At 48.8% G+C, this 15913-nt stretch overlaps 2 protein-coding genes across 2 annotated transcripts; one reads left to right on the forward strand and one right to left on the reverse strand.

Annotated features, from left to right (window-relative positions):
- Window positions 1-312: 312 nt before the first annotated feature.
- On the forward strand, window positions 313-13045 carry tollip (toll interacting protein). The gene is made up of 6 exons (XM_068758596.1): window positions 313-415; window positions 6361-6510; window positions 6850-7032; window positions 9625-9777; window positions 10584-10668; window positions 11806-13045. Exons 1-6 carry the CDS (start codon window positions 383-385, stop codon window positions 12045-12047), a joined length of 846 nt encoding a protein of 281 aa, XP_068614697.1. The 5' UTR covers window positions 313-382; the 3' UTR covers window positions 12048-13045.
- Window positions 13046-13406: 361 nt separating this feature from the next.
- Window positions 13407-15242, reverse strand: LOC137894242 (intestinal mucin-like protein). The gene is made up of 6 exons (XM_068739723.1): window positions 15079-15242; window positions 14831-14929; window positions 14307-14450; window positions 14176-14215; window positions 13889-14003; window positions 13407-13788 (listed from the first exon to the last, which is right to left on the reverse strand). The coding sequence occupies exons 1-6, from the start codon at window positions 15193-15195 to the stop codon at window positions 13599-13601; spliced, it is 705 nt and encodes a 234-aa protein (XP_068595824.1). The 5' UTR covers window positions 15196-15242; the 3' UTR covers window positions 13407-13598.
- Window positions 15243-15913: the final 671 nt, after the last annotated feature.

Below are 15913 nucleotides of genomic sequence, written 5' to 3' on the forward strand. Positions count from 1 at the left end.
TTTTAAATTCTGGCCCCCTGTGTATTTGAGTTTGACACCCCTGCCCTAGATTTATTGGAAATAAATAAATAATTAACGTTTAGCATCATTATTCACGGTTATTGTGTCAGATCGAAAAATTATTAAATATATAACTATGATGATGTATAAAAAGGTAATACCGATATAATATACAAATAGAGTATACCTCGATATTCTCCGTATTCTTGTTATTTTGCATTTTATTATTATATCGTGACACTTGACTCCCGGATGTTGAATGAAGGAGAGTATAAATAAAGAGATACTTCCGGGTCAAAGAAAGCACCAGATCCCAGTACACGTCAGAAACGTTCGTACGATTTTCTGCGATTAAAAGCGGAGACAACACCGGAAGGACAACATGACGTCCACCGTCAGCACCCAGCGGGGACAGGTACAGACGGGTCGGTCCGGCGGGGACAGGTACAGACGGGTCGGTCCGGCGGGGGCAGGTACAGACAGGTCCGTCCGGCGGGGGCAGGTACAGACGGGTCGGTCCGGCGGGGACAGGTACAGACGGGTCGGTCCGGCGGGGACAGGTACAGACGGGTCGGTCCGGCGGGGACAGGTACAGACGGGTCGGTCCGGCGGGGGCTTCGATGTGGCGCTTTTAACCGTGGAGCGAAGCGGAACTAGCGACGCTGCTAGCCGCAAAGTGCAGCTTCAGGGGGAGGAAAGACACCGACGCTCGTCGGTACCTGGTCACGGTGCGTTACAGACTAAAACCAAGGTGGTGCGCGTACGCTAGAAGGTAGTGCGTGTACGCTAGAGGGTAGTGCGCGTACGCTAGAAGGTAGTGCGCGTACGCTAGAAGGTAGTGCGCGTACGCTAGAAGGTAGTGCGCGTACGCTAGAGGGTAGTGCGCGTACGCTAGAAGGTGGTGCGCGTACGCTAGAAGGTAGTGCGCGTACGCTAGAAGGTAATGCGCGTACGCTAGAGGGTAGTGCGCGTACGCTAGAAGGTAGTGCGCGTACGCTAGAAGGTAGTGCGCGTACGCTAGAAGGTAGTGCGCGTACGCTAGAAGGTAGTGCGCGTACGCTAGAGGGTGGTGCGCGTACGCTAGAAGGTGGTGCGCGTGCGCTAGAAGGTGGTGCGCGTACGCTAGAGGGTAGTGCGCGTACGCTAGAGGGTAGTGCGCGTACGCTAGAGGGTAGTGCGCGTACGCTAGAGGGTGGTGCGCGTACGCTAGAGGGTGGTGCGCGTACGCTAGAGGGTGGTGCGCGTACGCTAGAAGGTGGTGCGCGTACGCTAGAAGGTGGTGCGCGTACGCTAGAAGGTGGTGCGCGTACGCTAGAAGGTGGTGCGCGTACGCTAGAAGGTGGTGCGCGTACGCTAGAGGGTGGTGCGCGTACGCTAGAGGGTGGTGCGCGTACGCTAGAGGGTGGTGCGCGTACGCTAGAGGGTGGTGCGCGTACGCTAGAAGGTGGTGCGCGTACGCTAGAAGGTGGTGCGCGTACGCTAGAAGGTGGTGCGCGTACGCTAGAAGGTGGTGCGCGTACGCTAGAAGGTGGTGCGCGTACGCTAGAGGGTGGTGCGCGTACGCTGGAAGGTGGTGCGCGTACGCTAGAGGGTGGTGCGCGTACGCTAGAGGGTGGTGCGCGTACGCTAGAGGGTGGTGCGCGTACGCTAGAGGGTGGTGCGCGTACGCTAGAGGGTGGTGCGCGTACGCTAGAGGGTGGTGCGCGTACGCTAGAGGGTGGTGCGCGTACGCTAGAGGGTGGTGCGCGTACGCTAGAGGGTGGTGCGCGTACGCTAGAGGGTGGTGCGCGTACGCTAGAGGGTGGTGCGCGTACGCTAGAGGGTGGTGCGCGTACGCTAGAGGGTGGTGCGCGTACGCTAGAGGGTGGTGCGCGTACGCTAGAGGGTGGTGCGCGTACGCTAGAGGGTGGTGCGCGTACGCTAGAGGGTGGTGCGCGTACGCTAGAGGGTGGTGCGCGTACGCTAGAGGGTGGTGCGCGTACGCTAGAGGGTGGTGCGCGTACGCTAGAGGGTGGTGCGCGTACGCTAGAGGGTGGTGCGCGTACGCTAGAGGGTGGTGCGCGTGCGCTAGAAGGTGGTGCTCGTGCGCTAGAAGGTGGTGCGCGTGCGCTAGAGGGTGGTGCGCGTGCGCTAGAGGGTGGTGCGCGTACGCTAGAGGGTGGTGCGCGTGCGCTAGAGGGTGGCGCGCGTGCGCTAGAGGGTGGCGCGCGTACGCTAGAGGGTGGCGCGCGTACGCTAGAAGGTAGCGCGCGTACGCTAGAAGGTGGCGCGCGTGCGCTAGAAGGTAAAGGTGAACACCCGAGTCGGATACACAGATTTGTCCACTCCCTCTTGTGGTTAATAAACTGGTGCTCTGTCGGAAATGAAGACTCTTGGGTAACCCTAACCCTGGCCGCTTGTTTTATTTTATGTTAGGGTTGGATGAAATATAATTTAACCCTGTCTGAATATGGGATTAGGATTACTGGCAAAATAGGATATTTATTAATATGCTATTCATCAATTGTTTGCAATAACAGAATCAAATAATATAATTTTAAGTAGCTCAAATCCCCTGAACCAGTAAATGATCACAGAACATTTTGGATGTGGTTCTTTATTGTAATGGATTAGAAGTATTTCTCGGGGAGGAAGAATACGAGATGAAAAGAATAGCCTATAAGGACTCGTCTTGGGAACCGGGGGGGTGGCCGGTTCAAGTCCAGCATGGACCAAAACTCTGGATTGTGAACTGGTAGCTGGAGTGGTTTCAGTTGCTGTCCCGGGTAGTCGGGTCCAGGCATGGCTGAGGATTCTGCTACGGGCGTGCAGGTCCATGTCTTTGAGCTCCTCACAATGGTTTTAGGCAGCTTTAGTTTCTGCCTGTGCAGGAATCGGGGGACGGTGACATGGTCCGAGTGTCTCCGTGTAGCGTGGGGGTTGCTCTCTGATACTGTGTCCTATCAGCGAACGGGACGTTCCGCCCTCTGGTCATGCGTTTGTGGTGACGATGCAACTAACATTACGTTCCAAACTAGTTAACAGTTATAAATGAGATTGGGAGAGCCTTTCAGCTGCAGTGAGATCATATTGCTGTCTCTCTGTATGCTGCATATGAACTAAATTACCATAGTCCAGTTTGTGTGTGTATGCCTGTTAGGGCACTGTCTGCACTCCTTTGGTGCGTCTTACCATAACTGTCTTTGGTCCCTCCGTATGAGCTGTCCTTCAAGTGCTTGGAAAGGGAGGACGGTCACAGTTTGGAGGATGTAGCCAGTCTCCAGGTCTCTTTGGAATGCACTGACTGGGACTTCTCCTTTGATGCCTGCGATAGAATGGGTGAACTGACAGATACTATCGTTTCCTATATCACTTTTTGCACCGACTCTGAAATTGATACCTATAAAAGTGATCATGTATCCTAACAACAAACCGTGTATAACGAAGGAACTTAAACCCATCATTAACAAAAATAAATGTATTTTTCTCTGGTGATCTTTTAGAAAGAGAGGCTGCCTCAAGGGAAGTAAAGGATGAAATTAATAAAGCAAAAATCAGCTGCAAATAGAAGATTGAAAACCGGTATGCTCAGGGAGATCTTAGAGCAGCCTGGAAGGGTATCAATCAATCATTCTCACTGTGAGCCCAAACAACACATCAGTATTGATGGGATAAATGACGGGGACCTGCCAAATGCTTTTAATTCATTCTTTTGTAGGTTTGAAAGGATTGACCTATTAAAAAAAAAAACTCAGAAAAGTTATTGGACAGAAAACAATAAATGGCCTGATGATTACGGTACTCAGGTAAGTGCCACCAAATACTTTTAGGAAGGTAAAGCTGCAGGCCCTGGCTTCATTTCTGGGAGAACACTGACCCACTGTGCTTATCAGCTCACTGGATGTGTTCACAAAAGTGTTTGAACAAAATTGTGGAAAGCCTCCAACATTATTCCCTTGCCCAAATCTACGCAGTCTATATAACTGAATGGATTCAAGCCCATAGCCCTCACATCATTAGTGATGAAAAAAACTTTCTTGGTCTTATTAATGGAAAGCTTGATCCATTGCAGTTTGCACACCAGGCAGGAAAAGGGGTGGATGAAGGCAAAAACACACCGGACATTGATGTCAGCACTATAAATATAGCGAAGGTCGAGATTGTGGACTCTTACAAATGCGTGGGTACCATATTTGACTCCGACCTCAAATTTGATAAAAACACTGAGAAGCCGAGAAAGGTTACCAACGCATTTACTTATTACGGAAACTGAACTCTTTTAATGTTTCCAAACCAATTTTATGTGTCTTATCGTTCCTTTATTCTGTCTTTTAACTTTTTCCTTTATATCTTGGTTTGCCAGTAAAAGACAAACAGCTTGTCCAGCATTACGAGAACTTGTTCTAAGATCATGGGTGTGCAGATCCCTGCTCTACACTCTTTACAGTACAATACAATACTTTATTAATCTGTCCCTCGGAGGGCGATTTGGTTTACAGCAGTTTGAACTGCTGCTGGTCGCAGCGTGCGCATGCGCATGCGCCCGGGCAATGCGGGTGAAGCGTCTTGCCTAAGGACACAACGACAGTGTACCCATGCGCCTGAGCCGGGGATCGAACCGCCACTGTCACTGTCGCCCTTTGTGGAGTATGTAGGTTCTCTGGAAGTCAAAAAGCATTATTCTTATAGATGGCGCCTTCCAAAGGGCATCAAGGAAAATCTATCTCGCTCCCAGTAGAAAAACCAACAGATATGGTGACTTTTTTATTCCTTCCGCCATTCGAGCATCTCCTTGGTAGATGCCGCACTTAATGCTCACCTGTGCAATTGGCTTCAAGTTGGCTTCTAGAGTTGTCTGCCATAACCTCATTGAGTTCTGGAGGAAGGTTCTTAGCGTCCGGTTGATCTACAGTTTCAGGCGTTCAGTATCCATGAATGTAGCATTGAGTCACTTGTAGTCGATCCAGGAAGTGCACGTTGGTGCTCCTGGCCTTGCAGTCTCTGGCGACTGCCCTGTCAACCAGTAGCTGTTTCTCGGCTCCCCTGCTGTTATTGCAAATCCCTTTCTTTGCCCTGCTCATGTATTGATCCATGTGCCTGCTTATTTTAGCTGCTATGATTCCTGAAAGGAGCTTCCATGTGGTGCTGAGGCAGGAGCAATTTATTTTTATTGGTACGACGACAATTGACAATGGTTTTTTTCGTATACAAACTCAATCATTGGTCGCCCCATGTTAAATTACCGTAAGTTTATTATGCTGCGTCATGAGACAGTAGAAAGATACAGTTTTCTTTCGGTAGACCTCGTCGGCGAGACCGCAGAAACTAGGGCGGAGCCTTTGCTTGGCGTCTCCAGTGCATCAGCTGTGGACAGGTTGCTGTATCTCTTGGGCAGTTCTTTCTTATTAAAATTAGAGTATTGGATCATAATACGATCCCTCTTCTTGTGTTGTCATAATTTCTGTCATGAGGTTGCTGAATATCTTCTGTCTCATCGTCTATGTGAGGCAAGGCTTTAAATCTGGGGTTCAGGGCTGTGCATTTGTGCAAAAACTCAGAGAACATTCTGACATCAGCACCGATGCGGGAGCAGAGTGACACGGAGAGACGTCAGGGGAACGCGGATCGGTAAGGATTAGAAATGTTTTTTAATCGTGGCTTATTTTCTTTCCACATCAGTCCACCATCACCGTAGGTTTCGACTCACGCCTGCTCCGTGCTGCTCGGTCCACCATCACCATGGGTACCAGCTCACGCTGTCACAGCCCTGCGGAACACTGCAGGCACAGCTGCCGGCAGCAACGTACATTTATGAACTGAACAACCGCGTGATTCCTTCATTGTGGGATCGGAATCAAAGCAATCCGGCTCAAAATGTTCTGAACAGGGACGAGAGGTGGAGGAGGGAGCCACGTCGCACCTGTGCATCTGACCGGTTTCACCCACTTGGAATGCAACTCTGGATCTATAGGAAACATAAATAAAGTGACGCCGTCCTTGTGGGTATTTGAATAAAATCCTGCAAAACAATGCGAAGGCATTTCGAGCACTTTCTCTGTGTAAAACATAAATACGTTGATGAAGTCAAAGGTTAAGCTGCTGTCAACAAGCCGAGCTTCGTTCTGTCACTGACGTCATATCCGGGTCCATCGTCTTTCAGTGCCATAAATGCTAGTCCCAAGAACGGTTCTTTGTTCTCAGTAGGATGATGCAATTTGTGTTTGTAAATTTTAAATATTTCATTGGTGTCGGATTTCTAGATTATCTATTATGTTTAAAAATGTCAATTTCATGTCCTAAGCACTTTAAGTTTATATCAATGGAACCTGTCTCGGAAGCGTTCTTTCTGTTTCTGTATTCTGTATTTGTGTGTGCATTCAGGTGTACATTGGGGAGCTCCCCCAGGACTTTCTACGGATCACCCCCACTCATCAGCAGCAGCAGGTCCAGCTAGATGCCCAGGCAGCCAGACAGCTGCAGTTTGGAGGCTCATTCGGGACTGTGGGGCGACTCAGCATTACTGTGGTCCAGGTAAACGTGTACTTTTTCTGCTTTGCTGGTAGAAACACAAATGACCAAACATCTAAATTCTGTTGAGACAAACGGGAAGGCATTCTTGAGGATTTTTTGTTTTCCTGTTTGGGCTCTCTACATCCCTCTGCCTCACAGAAATCACGAGTCTGGACTCGGGTTCATATACATTTCAAACCCTGGCTGTGCTTAAAGTTGCATAGCTTTCAATGAGAAGCTATTTATCCATACTTGTTGGCAATATTGCGATATGTACAAGGCACTGAATGTATGTGATCACATGTATCTAACTTGAAATTAGCACCTACATGAAGCCACTTTGTTGGTGTTGCTCTACAGGCCAAGTTGGCTAAAAACTATGGTATGACTCGCATGGATCCGTACTGTAGAATCCGACTGGGCTATGCAGTCTACGAGACGCCCACAGCTCACAATGGTGCCAAGAACCCACGCTGGAACAAGGTGATCCAGTGTACGATGCCCTCTGGGGTGGACTCATTCTACGTAGAGATCTTTGATGAGGTGAGGAGGTACTGGAGGTCATACAGTTTATTGATTTGTCAGCCATCTTAACTGCTAAATAGGACGTACAATGTGAGTATATAACCTTTGTGGAGCTCATTTGAACTGCAGCCAAACTTCAGGTATGTATTTTACTTCAGAAATGAGGACATCTAGAATGGCAGAGAAGTATGTCAGTAGTTCAGGACATGTATGAAAGTTGTAGGACAGCAGTGAAGTGTGCAGTAGGAGTAACAGGGGAGTTTAGTGTAGAGGTGGGATGCACCAGGGATCAGCTCTGAGACCCTTTTTGTTGCCATGGTGATGGATAGACTAACAGATGAGGTGAGACAGGAAGCTCCTCTGAATATGATGTTTGCAGATGACATTGTGATCTGCAGGTAGAGGAGAATCTAGAGAAGTGGAGGTCTGCTCTAGAAAAGAGAGGAATGAAGGTGAGCAGCAGTAAAACAGAGTACATGTGTGTACATGAGAAGGTCCCAGGGGGGACAGTGAAGCTACAAGGAATAGACGTAAAGAAGGGAGAGGACTTCAGGTACCTCGGGTCAACAAAGCAGAGTGATGGAGAGAATGTGGAAAGGAGGTGAAGAATCGTGTGCAGGCAGGCTGGAACGGGGGGAGGAAAGTATCAGGTGTGCTCTGTGATAGGACGAAGGGACAGGTCTACAAGACAGTGGTGAGGACAGCCATGATGGACGGCTTAGAGACAGTGGTGAGGACAGCCATGATGGACGACTTGGAGACGGTGGTGAGGACAGCCACGATGGACGGCTTAGAGACAGTGGTGAGGACAGCCACGATGGACGGCTTAGAGACAGTGGTGAGGACAGCCACGATGGACGGCTTAGAGACAGTGGTGAGGACAGCCACGATGGACGGCTTAGAGACAGTGGTGAGGACAGCCACGATGGACGGCTCAGAGACAGTGGTGAGGACAGACATGATGGACGGCGTAGAGACAGTGGTGAGGACAGCCACGATGGACGGCTTAGAGACAGTGGTGAGGACAGCCACGATGGACGGCTCAGAGACAGTGGTGAGGACAGACATGATGGACGGCGTAGAGACAGTGGTGAGGACAGCCATGATGGACGGCTTAGAGACCGTGGTGAGGACAGCCATGATGGACGGCTTAGAGACAGTGGTGAGGACAGCCATGATGGACGGCTTAGAGACAGTGGTGAGGACAGCCATGATGGACGGCTTAGAGACAGTGTCTCTGAGGAAAAGACAGGAGGCGGAGCTAGAAGTGGAGGAGATGAAGATGCTGAGGTTCTCCTTGGGAGTGACCAGGTTGGACAGGATTAGAAATGAGACAATAAGAGGGACAGTGAAGGTTAGACATTTTGGAGACAAGGTCAGAGAGGCCAGACTTTGATGGTTTGGACATGTCCAGAGGACAGACAGGGACTATATCGGTAGAAGGATGCTGAGGATGGAACTGCCAGGGAACAGGACTAGAGGACGACCCAGGAGAAGAGACATGGACGTAGTGAGGGAGGACATGAGAGTGGCTGGTGTTGGTGGGACGATGCAAAGGACAGGGTGAAGTGGAGACGGTTGATTTGCTGTGGTGACCCCTCAAGGGACAAAAAGTACAGTAGTAGTGTAGTATAGTAGTAGACAGGTTAAGATATAAGGGGTTCTTGTTTCAGTGAAGTAATTCTGTACTCATCAGTTCTGATCAAACAACTCTAAATTCTGGTAATCCTAGTTTCGGTAATTAAGATCATCATCATCATCATCTGAACAAAGAAAAAAGGCATTGATTACATATATTTATTTAAAAATGTATAAAAAACCAGAATGATTATAATAATGAAATGACAGACAAAAAACAGCAGACAGAATAATCTGTCATAATCATAATCTCCATGGTAGCGTTGACAGTCGGGTTGGAGTGAAGACAGCAGCCGTCAAACAAGGAGGATTTAGCTTTGTTTCAATTAGCTTATTTCAGGTCGACGAAGTGAAGACAGACATTAGACGAAACATAAACCGGAATACGCTAAAGCAGACTAAACGTAAACCGGAATACGCTAAAGCAGACGAAACGTAAACCGGAATACGCTAAAGCGGACGAAACGTAAACCGGAATACGCTAAAGCGGACGAAACGTAAACCGGAATACGCTAAAGCGGACGAAACGTGAACCGGAATACGCTAAAGCGGACGAAACGTGAACCGGAATACGCTAAAGCGGACGAAACGTGAACCGGAATACGCTAAAGCGGACGAAACGTGAACCGGAATACGCTAAAGCGGACGAAACGTGAACCGGAATACGCTAAAGCGGACGAAACGTAAACCGGAATACGCTAAAGCGGACGAAACGTAAACCGGAATACGCTAAAGCAGACGAAACACAAACGTTATTGGAATCCTGTTCCTGATTGGATGCTGCAGCTCTTTAAGCCAGATCACATTGCCAACGTTTTTGAAAATGAAGTTTAGATTTTCTAATTCAACTTTTAAATAAGAATATTGCACCGTGACTGAATCAGAAACGCAATGTTTTCCAAATATGGAGTCAACAGCCCCATGAAAATAGTTCTTTCTTTCATATTGCGTGTTTGTTTGTTCTGCTTCCAGAGAGCGTTCTCCATGGATGACAGGATAGCATGGACTCACGTGGCCGTCCCAGAAGGCCTGCAGGAGGGCAGTGTGGTGGATGAGTGGTTCAGCCTCAGTGGCAGGCAGGGGGACGACAAAGAGGGCATGATCAATCTGGTGATGTCGTTCGCTGTCAGTACATTTGCAAATATTCAAATATTCAATTCAAAACAGACCTCAGGTCTAAATAAGTAAAAGCGCTCTGCTCTTATATTTCTTTTTTCATGCTGCAGATGAAAAATGCAGCAAAGAATGTTATTCAAATGAGGGGTGGGTCTTAAATGTGTCTTGGGGTGAACTGTTCTCCTATTGGCTGATCGACGTGGGTGTAGAAATCTACGAGTTTACGGGGACTCGTGTGAAGTTGTTGAGCAACGAAATATTCAAGTCACAAGTTCTGGTGACGGTGGGCAAGCTGGTCGTCCGTCGCTGGAGCTCTCCATGCAAGCTGTGGAGACTTACTTGTTGTTGTTGTTGTTGATCAACCAATAGGGGAACAGTTCAAGCCAAGACCCGCCCCCTCATTTGAATAAAGGAAATTTGCTGCATTTTTGATCTGCAGCACAAAATAAATATAAGCAGAGAGCTTTTATTTATTTATTGGTATTTAATTATATTCTATATGTATTTATTTCCACATATTTTTATTTATTTATATTAACTGTTTTTTATTTACGTTTTCCCCCCCTTTATATTTATTTTTAACTGTGGCAGGTTTGGTCCTCCGTAGGCCCGCACCTATTGTATAGAAAGTTTCCTATATAAATTGTGTTTCGATGACTCTGATTATGTGTTAAAGGCTTTATTTGGACATTGCTTCCGCCTTGATGCGCTCCTTTACGTCGGCGCATCATCTGGACACTGTGTGCTTTGCCGCCCTCTGCTGGTGTGGATGTTACCTTCACAGAGCTGAGCTTGTGTGTGTGTCTTTGTGTTAGTCCTTGCCAGCGGGGATGATGACCCAGCCTGTCGTCCTGATGCCCTCTGTCTATCAGCAAGGTGTCGGATACGTTCCCATTGCAGGTTAGACACGCACAAACACACAGCGTGCGGTTCATGCGTGATATTTAGTTCACTGTTCTGTATGTATATGCATATTTATTTATATAGTGCATTTTCCACTATATCTGCGGTATGTTTACATTTTGTTATTTCTATTATTTTATTGATAAAATAATCATATTCTAGCCTCTAGCCTGCGTGAGCGATTGTACACGGGAAACACGGTAGAGGGTGGGCTGATAACAGCAGGGAGGGTTCATAAAGGTAAAAATACATGTAAAATAATCAAATACATATGGTGTCGCCACTTGGCAGATTTTCACGGGGGGGTCCTGGAATGTAATGCCCACTAAACTCGGGACGACTGTATATCTTTTCATTGGACAACACTGAAAAAGTGACACTAAGTGCAACGTAAAGTAGTCAATGTACAGCTTGTCAATGTACTGTCCCCTCGAAATAATTCAATATACAGCCATTCATGTCTGAACTGTTGGCAGCAAAAGTGAATATACCCCGAAATGAAAATGTCCAAATTAGGCTCAAAGTGTCAATATATTGTCACGAGGGACGTCCCGATCAGGTGTTTTTAGCCCCGTGTCCGAGTCATTTGATGTTGAACCGATACCGAGTCCCGATCCAATACTTCTTTAATACATAAAAAAAAATAAAGACGAGGATCCAGGATGTCCCTTATTTAATTTTTTCATCATCTTATTTCAATCTTACTCTTAAACAGAGCACCGCTGTGGCGCAGCTTCAACATTCAAGTCATAAATTAAATACTTTGGACTTGGACTAGTGCAACAGGAAATATTACATATGAATATTTCAAATAAAATGAACTAACCCAAACCCATTCAAACATGAACAACAAACATGGAGGTTAACACCATCATTGTAAACCTTCTATTATATTTCTATCAAATATTGTAAAATTTGGAGACATTGAAGAATCTCTCAATATTTCAGCAACTCATATTTGAGTTATCCCATTTTTGACAGGCGGAGCCTCGTTTATAAAACGGGCCCCTGGAGAGCACCTGCTCATCCTCTCATCCTCCACAAACCGGCTGACATTTCATGACGTCACCAGATTTCATGTTCATATCCAAGCCCATGTGTGTCATTAAATCAGTGAGGGCTCTCTGCCACTAGGGGTGCCTGCCGTCTACAACCAGGGCATGGTGCCCATGCCGATGCCAGCGGCCATGCCGGCCGCCGGGGGCCAGGGCCCGGGGGGGCCGGTGGGGCCGGCGTGCAGCGACGGTGACCTGAAGGCTCTGCAGGACATGTTCCCCAACCTGGATCAGGAGGTGGTTCGCACCGTGCTCGATGCCCAGCAGGGCAACAAGGACGCTGCCATCAACTCGTTGCTGCAGATGGCTGAGGAGCTCTAACTCCAGAGGATCACCGCGGCGCTCAAGAGTCCTCTCCCCCGCGGCCATAGAGGAGCCCCCAGCAGCTCGGCCGGTTTCCTGTCCCGTCATCGTGGGACGATCTGCGTCTCCTCTAACAAACAGCTTGTCTCTGTCTGTCCCAAAGTAAAACGGACTTGTGAGGGAGACCAGCGTTTAGGCTCTGAGCTTCTGGAGACTGAAGCTAAGCCTGCCTTTCTCGTCGGTTTACTTTGTTGCCAGACGTTTCTTTTCATTGACGAGCACCCATCTTATTTAGGAGGCGTTGTTGTTGTATTGATTTGCAGACCGTCTCTCCAGAAGCTTTTAGATATTAACCCGGTTCGCATCGCAGTCGAGCTTCAAGCTGAAGAGTGACGGTCGTCGTGTTGATCGTAGCCAACCTGTATCCGCTTCCCCAACTCATCGAGGTTTGTGCTGTTTGAGCCCTGATGAGTCGTGTTTAGTCCATCTTGTGTCTGTGGTGATGTTGATTGTGTGCGGGGGGGGGGCTCCGATGACCTGCTTCTGTTGCATACATAGCTGTAAAATGTTCAAAGCACTCTAAATGTGATAAATTATTATGTATGCACTTAATTATATGGAATCTATTTGGTGATGAGAGACGTGGGAATGAATAAATGACCCGAGAGATTGAGGATGAGGAGGAAGAGCCCGCCGAGGCTTCTGTCGCTGAGAATAGCACCGAGCAGGCTTGAGTTTATTGTGTTTGATGCAAAGAACTGATTTGAGTCTTCTTCCGTTTGCCTGACAGCCGCAGTTCTGAACGCAGTAATTCAGTAACTTGTTAGTAATAATTCACTCGATGAGCAAATTATCCTCAAAACCCTCGAATGGCCAGGTTAGCTCTGAAAGGTTCATTTCCCTCAGCAGATCAGGTCCAAGGGACCGCACGCTCCGCTTGGCTGGATGTGCTTCATCCTTCCACCAAATGCTTTTGGAAATGTTCGTCTCACGCTTGTGACCCACTCGACCAATAAACCGACCTGCAGGAAAACGTTTCAGAACGACGCTCTGGTCTCGCTGCAGCAGCGCGGCCGGTTCTCCTCCCTGCCGCGCTGCTGGAAGCTGCCTCGGCGGTTAGTGTCCGTCTGCCACGAGGGACGTCTGGTTCACTGCTGCAGCACGTCTGGATGTCTGGACACTGCCCTGATCTTTACGTTGATTTCCGTTTTAAAACAAAGCCAAACAGAAGAGGTGTGGTGCCAGCTGGTAGCAGGAGGGCTGGACTTAGGATGGCACGACGAAGACGACGAAGACGTTTCCGAGGTGTTCCCGGTTAGCTCAGCCTGTTATGTTGCCTTTTACAAACTCTCTTCAAAGCCATTGTGAAATAGGTCAGTTGATTTTAATTGATTTCCACCATTACCCAAGGATTGATACACATTTCAATGCAAGTGTTCGTAATACAGAAAAGCATCCAAGAAACGAGATGGCCCAGTAAGTATGTTGTGGCCTGCTGGAGGAAGAAAGGCTGGCAAGAGAACAAATCACTTGAGGTTAAAGCAAGAATAGCATGTTTGAGGTTTCCGATCATCGGGTGGTGCCTCCGGTCTCCCACTCGATGCACCGTCCTCCCGTGCACTGGCACGACTTCACCACCTGGTGGTCTTGATAGATCTTGGAGCCATCTTCGCAGGTCAGCGCCAGCCTCTCCAGAACGACTTGGTTCTCCCTGCAGCACTCGCACTTGTGATCCATCCGTTTCTCTCTTGCAGAATACCTGCGGAGACGCCACGGAGGCTTTAGCACTGTTCTAATCCTGTGTTCTGCGCTTAGCTATCTGCTTGAGCAAGGGATCTTGGTTTGAGAAGCAGACTCACTTGGAATAACTGGCACACCCTCCCACACAGCTTGTCTGGTTGAACTTTGTCTTGCAGTCGCCCTTGATGACTTCAACTTCTTCACTAATGAGGTTACAGAAGCTCTTTGGCGTGCCTGGAACACACAATGACTGTTAGGCGCTGACATCAGTTATGTGGAGGCAGGGACTGAAATAGGGCCCCACGGTGCGCTGGCAACGGGGGGGGGGGGTACGGCTGGGATACGCTCCAGCAACTCCCGCGATCAGCAGCGCAGAACAGTGGAAGGATGGACTCAAGGAACTTACAGGTCTTGCAGCAGCCTCCAGCATCAGTTCTTTCAGTGCCCTGAAGAAGACAAATATGTCAGCTGGTGTGATTTCCTCTGACAGTATGTACCCGGGGGGGGGGGCAGTTAGCAGTCGTCCAGTATACTCACATCCTCGCAGTTTGAGGGGTTAAAAGCAGGACAGACGGTTCTGACTTCCTGGACAACAAACTGTCCGTTGAGATTCTTACACATGTAATCCACGCAGCTGCGAGTTTCTGCATCGCCGACGACGTCCCGGGAAGTTCTGCCAACCTGAACGAGCAGCAAAGACAAGCGGAGGTTGATGCGATGCCTTCCTGCTCACACGCAAGCCCAACCCGGCTCTAACTGGCGCCGCATTTCTGCTTCAGACAGTCTGAAAGGAAGCGGTTCCCATCTTTGACGCGTCTTTCACGCCGTGACTGCTGGAGGGGCGATCTTCACTCACGAGTCTTCAACATTTGCACTGAAGCGTTTCCCATTCAAACATGAAAGTTTAAAAATGCGGTAAGTTTAATTCATTCGGTGTTTCACTGCACAACATCTAAAGAACTCTCTGAGCTGAACCCGTTTCAGAACTCTGTCGTTAAAGCTTAGGTCCTGCTTCTCATAGTAAACATGAGGAAGAACCGCCCGGCGGCAGCAGCACTGACCTCGATGTCTTTGACCGTGTTGTCAGATGCAGTGAAAATACATTTCTTCTGAACGCATTTCCCGCAGCACTGGCCAGAGACAGTCTCATATTCAAAACCCTGGAGACAGAAAGACAGTGTTAGTGACACACACACACACACACACACACACACACTGGCTCGACCTGCAACATTTATACATTGTGCCAAAGAAAGTGTTTTTCTTCACTCTGATTAAGGAGCGTGTGTGTTTGTTGGTATGAATATACCTTTTGGCAGGTTGCGTTGCAGACAATAGGACTGCAGATGAAGTCGAGCAGTCCAGAAATGGGATTTGCGTTATTGCTGCATGAACACTCGTAGCACGTTCCGTTTATCAGACCCATCGTTGTTTCTCCTTCCTCGGGTGGCGTTGTCCTTGGTCCTGGTCCAGTTGTCGTTCCTGTTGGTCCTGGGCCTGTTCCAGGTGGTGATGTTGCCCTTGATCCTGGTCCAGTTGCAGGTGGTGATGTTGCCCTTGGTCCTGGTCCAGTTGCAGGTGGTGATGTTGCCCTTGGTCCTGGTCCAGTTGTCGTTCCTGTTGGTCCTGGTCCAGTTCCAGGTGGTGATGTTGCCCTTGGTCCTGGGCCTGTTCCAGGTGGTGATGTTGCCCTTGGTCCTGGTCCAGTTGTCGTTCCTGTTGGTCCTGGTCCAGTTCCAGGTGGTGATGTTGCCCTTGGTCCTGGTCCAGTTGCAGGTGGTGATGTTGCCCTTGGTCCTGGTCCAGTTGTCGTTCCTGTTGGTCCTGGGCCTGTTCCAGGTGGTGATGTTGCCCTTGGTCCTGGTCCAGTTGCAGGTGGTGATGTTGCCCTTGGTCCTGGTCCAGTTGTCGTTCCTGTTGGTCCTGGGCCTGTTCCAGGTGGTGATGTTGCCCTTGGTCCTGGTCCAGTTGTCGTTCCTGTTGGTCCTGGGCCTGTTCCAGGTGGTGATGTTGCCCTTGGTCCTGGTCCAGTTGCAGGTGGTGATGTTGCCCTTGGTCCTGGTCCAGTTCCAGGTGGTGATGTTGCCCTTGGTCCTGGTCCAGTTGCAGGTGGTGATGTTGCCCTTGGTCCTGGTCCAGTTGTC

Source organism: Brachionichthys hirsutus, chromosome 1 (genome assembly GCF_040956055.1).
Source record: "Brachionichthys hirsutus isolate HB-005 chromosome 1, CSIRO-AGI_Bhir_v1, whole genome shotgun sequence".
In the NCBI taxonomy this organism is placed as follows: Eukaryota; Metazoa; Chordata; class Actinopteri; order Lophiiformes; family Brachionichthyidae; genus Brachionichthys; species Brachionichthys hirsutus.

Coding starts and splice junctions, on each gene's coding strand:
- tollip (XM_068758596.1), top strand. CDS start 383: ATGACGTCCACCGTCAGCACCCAGCGGGGACAG. Junction 6,511..6,849: donor TCAGCATTACTGTGGTCCAG/GTAAACGTGTAC, acceptor GTTGCTCTACAG/GCCAAGTTGGCTAAAAACTA. Junction 10,669..11,805: donor CGGATACGTTCCCATTGCAG/GTTAGACACGCA, acceptor CTCTGCCACTAG/GGGTGCCTGCCGTCTACAAC.
- LOC137894242 (XM_068739723.1), bottom strand. CDS start 15,195: ATGGGTCTGATAAACGGAACGTGCTACGAGTGTTCATGCAGCAATAAC. Junction 14,216..14,306: donor ACCCCTCAAACTGCGAGGAT/GTGAGTATACTG, acceptor TGTCTTCTTCAG/GGCACTGAAAGAACTGATGC. Junction 14,004..14,175: donor TGGAGGCTGCTGCAAGACCT/GTAAGTTCCTTG, acceptor TGTGTGTTCCAG/GCACGCCAAAGAGCTTCTGT.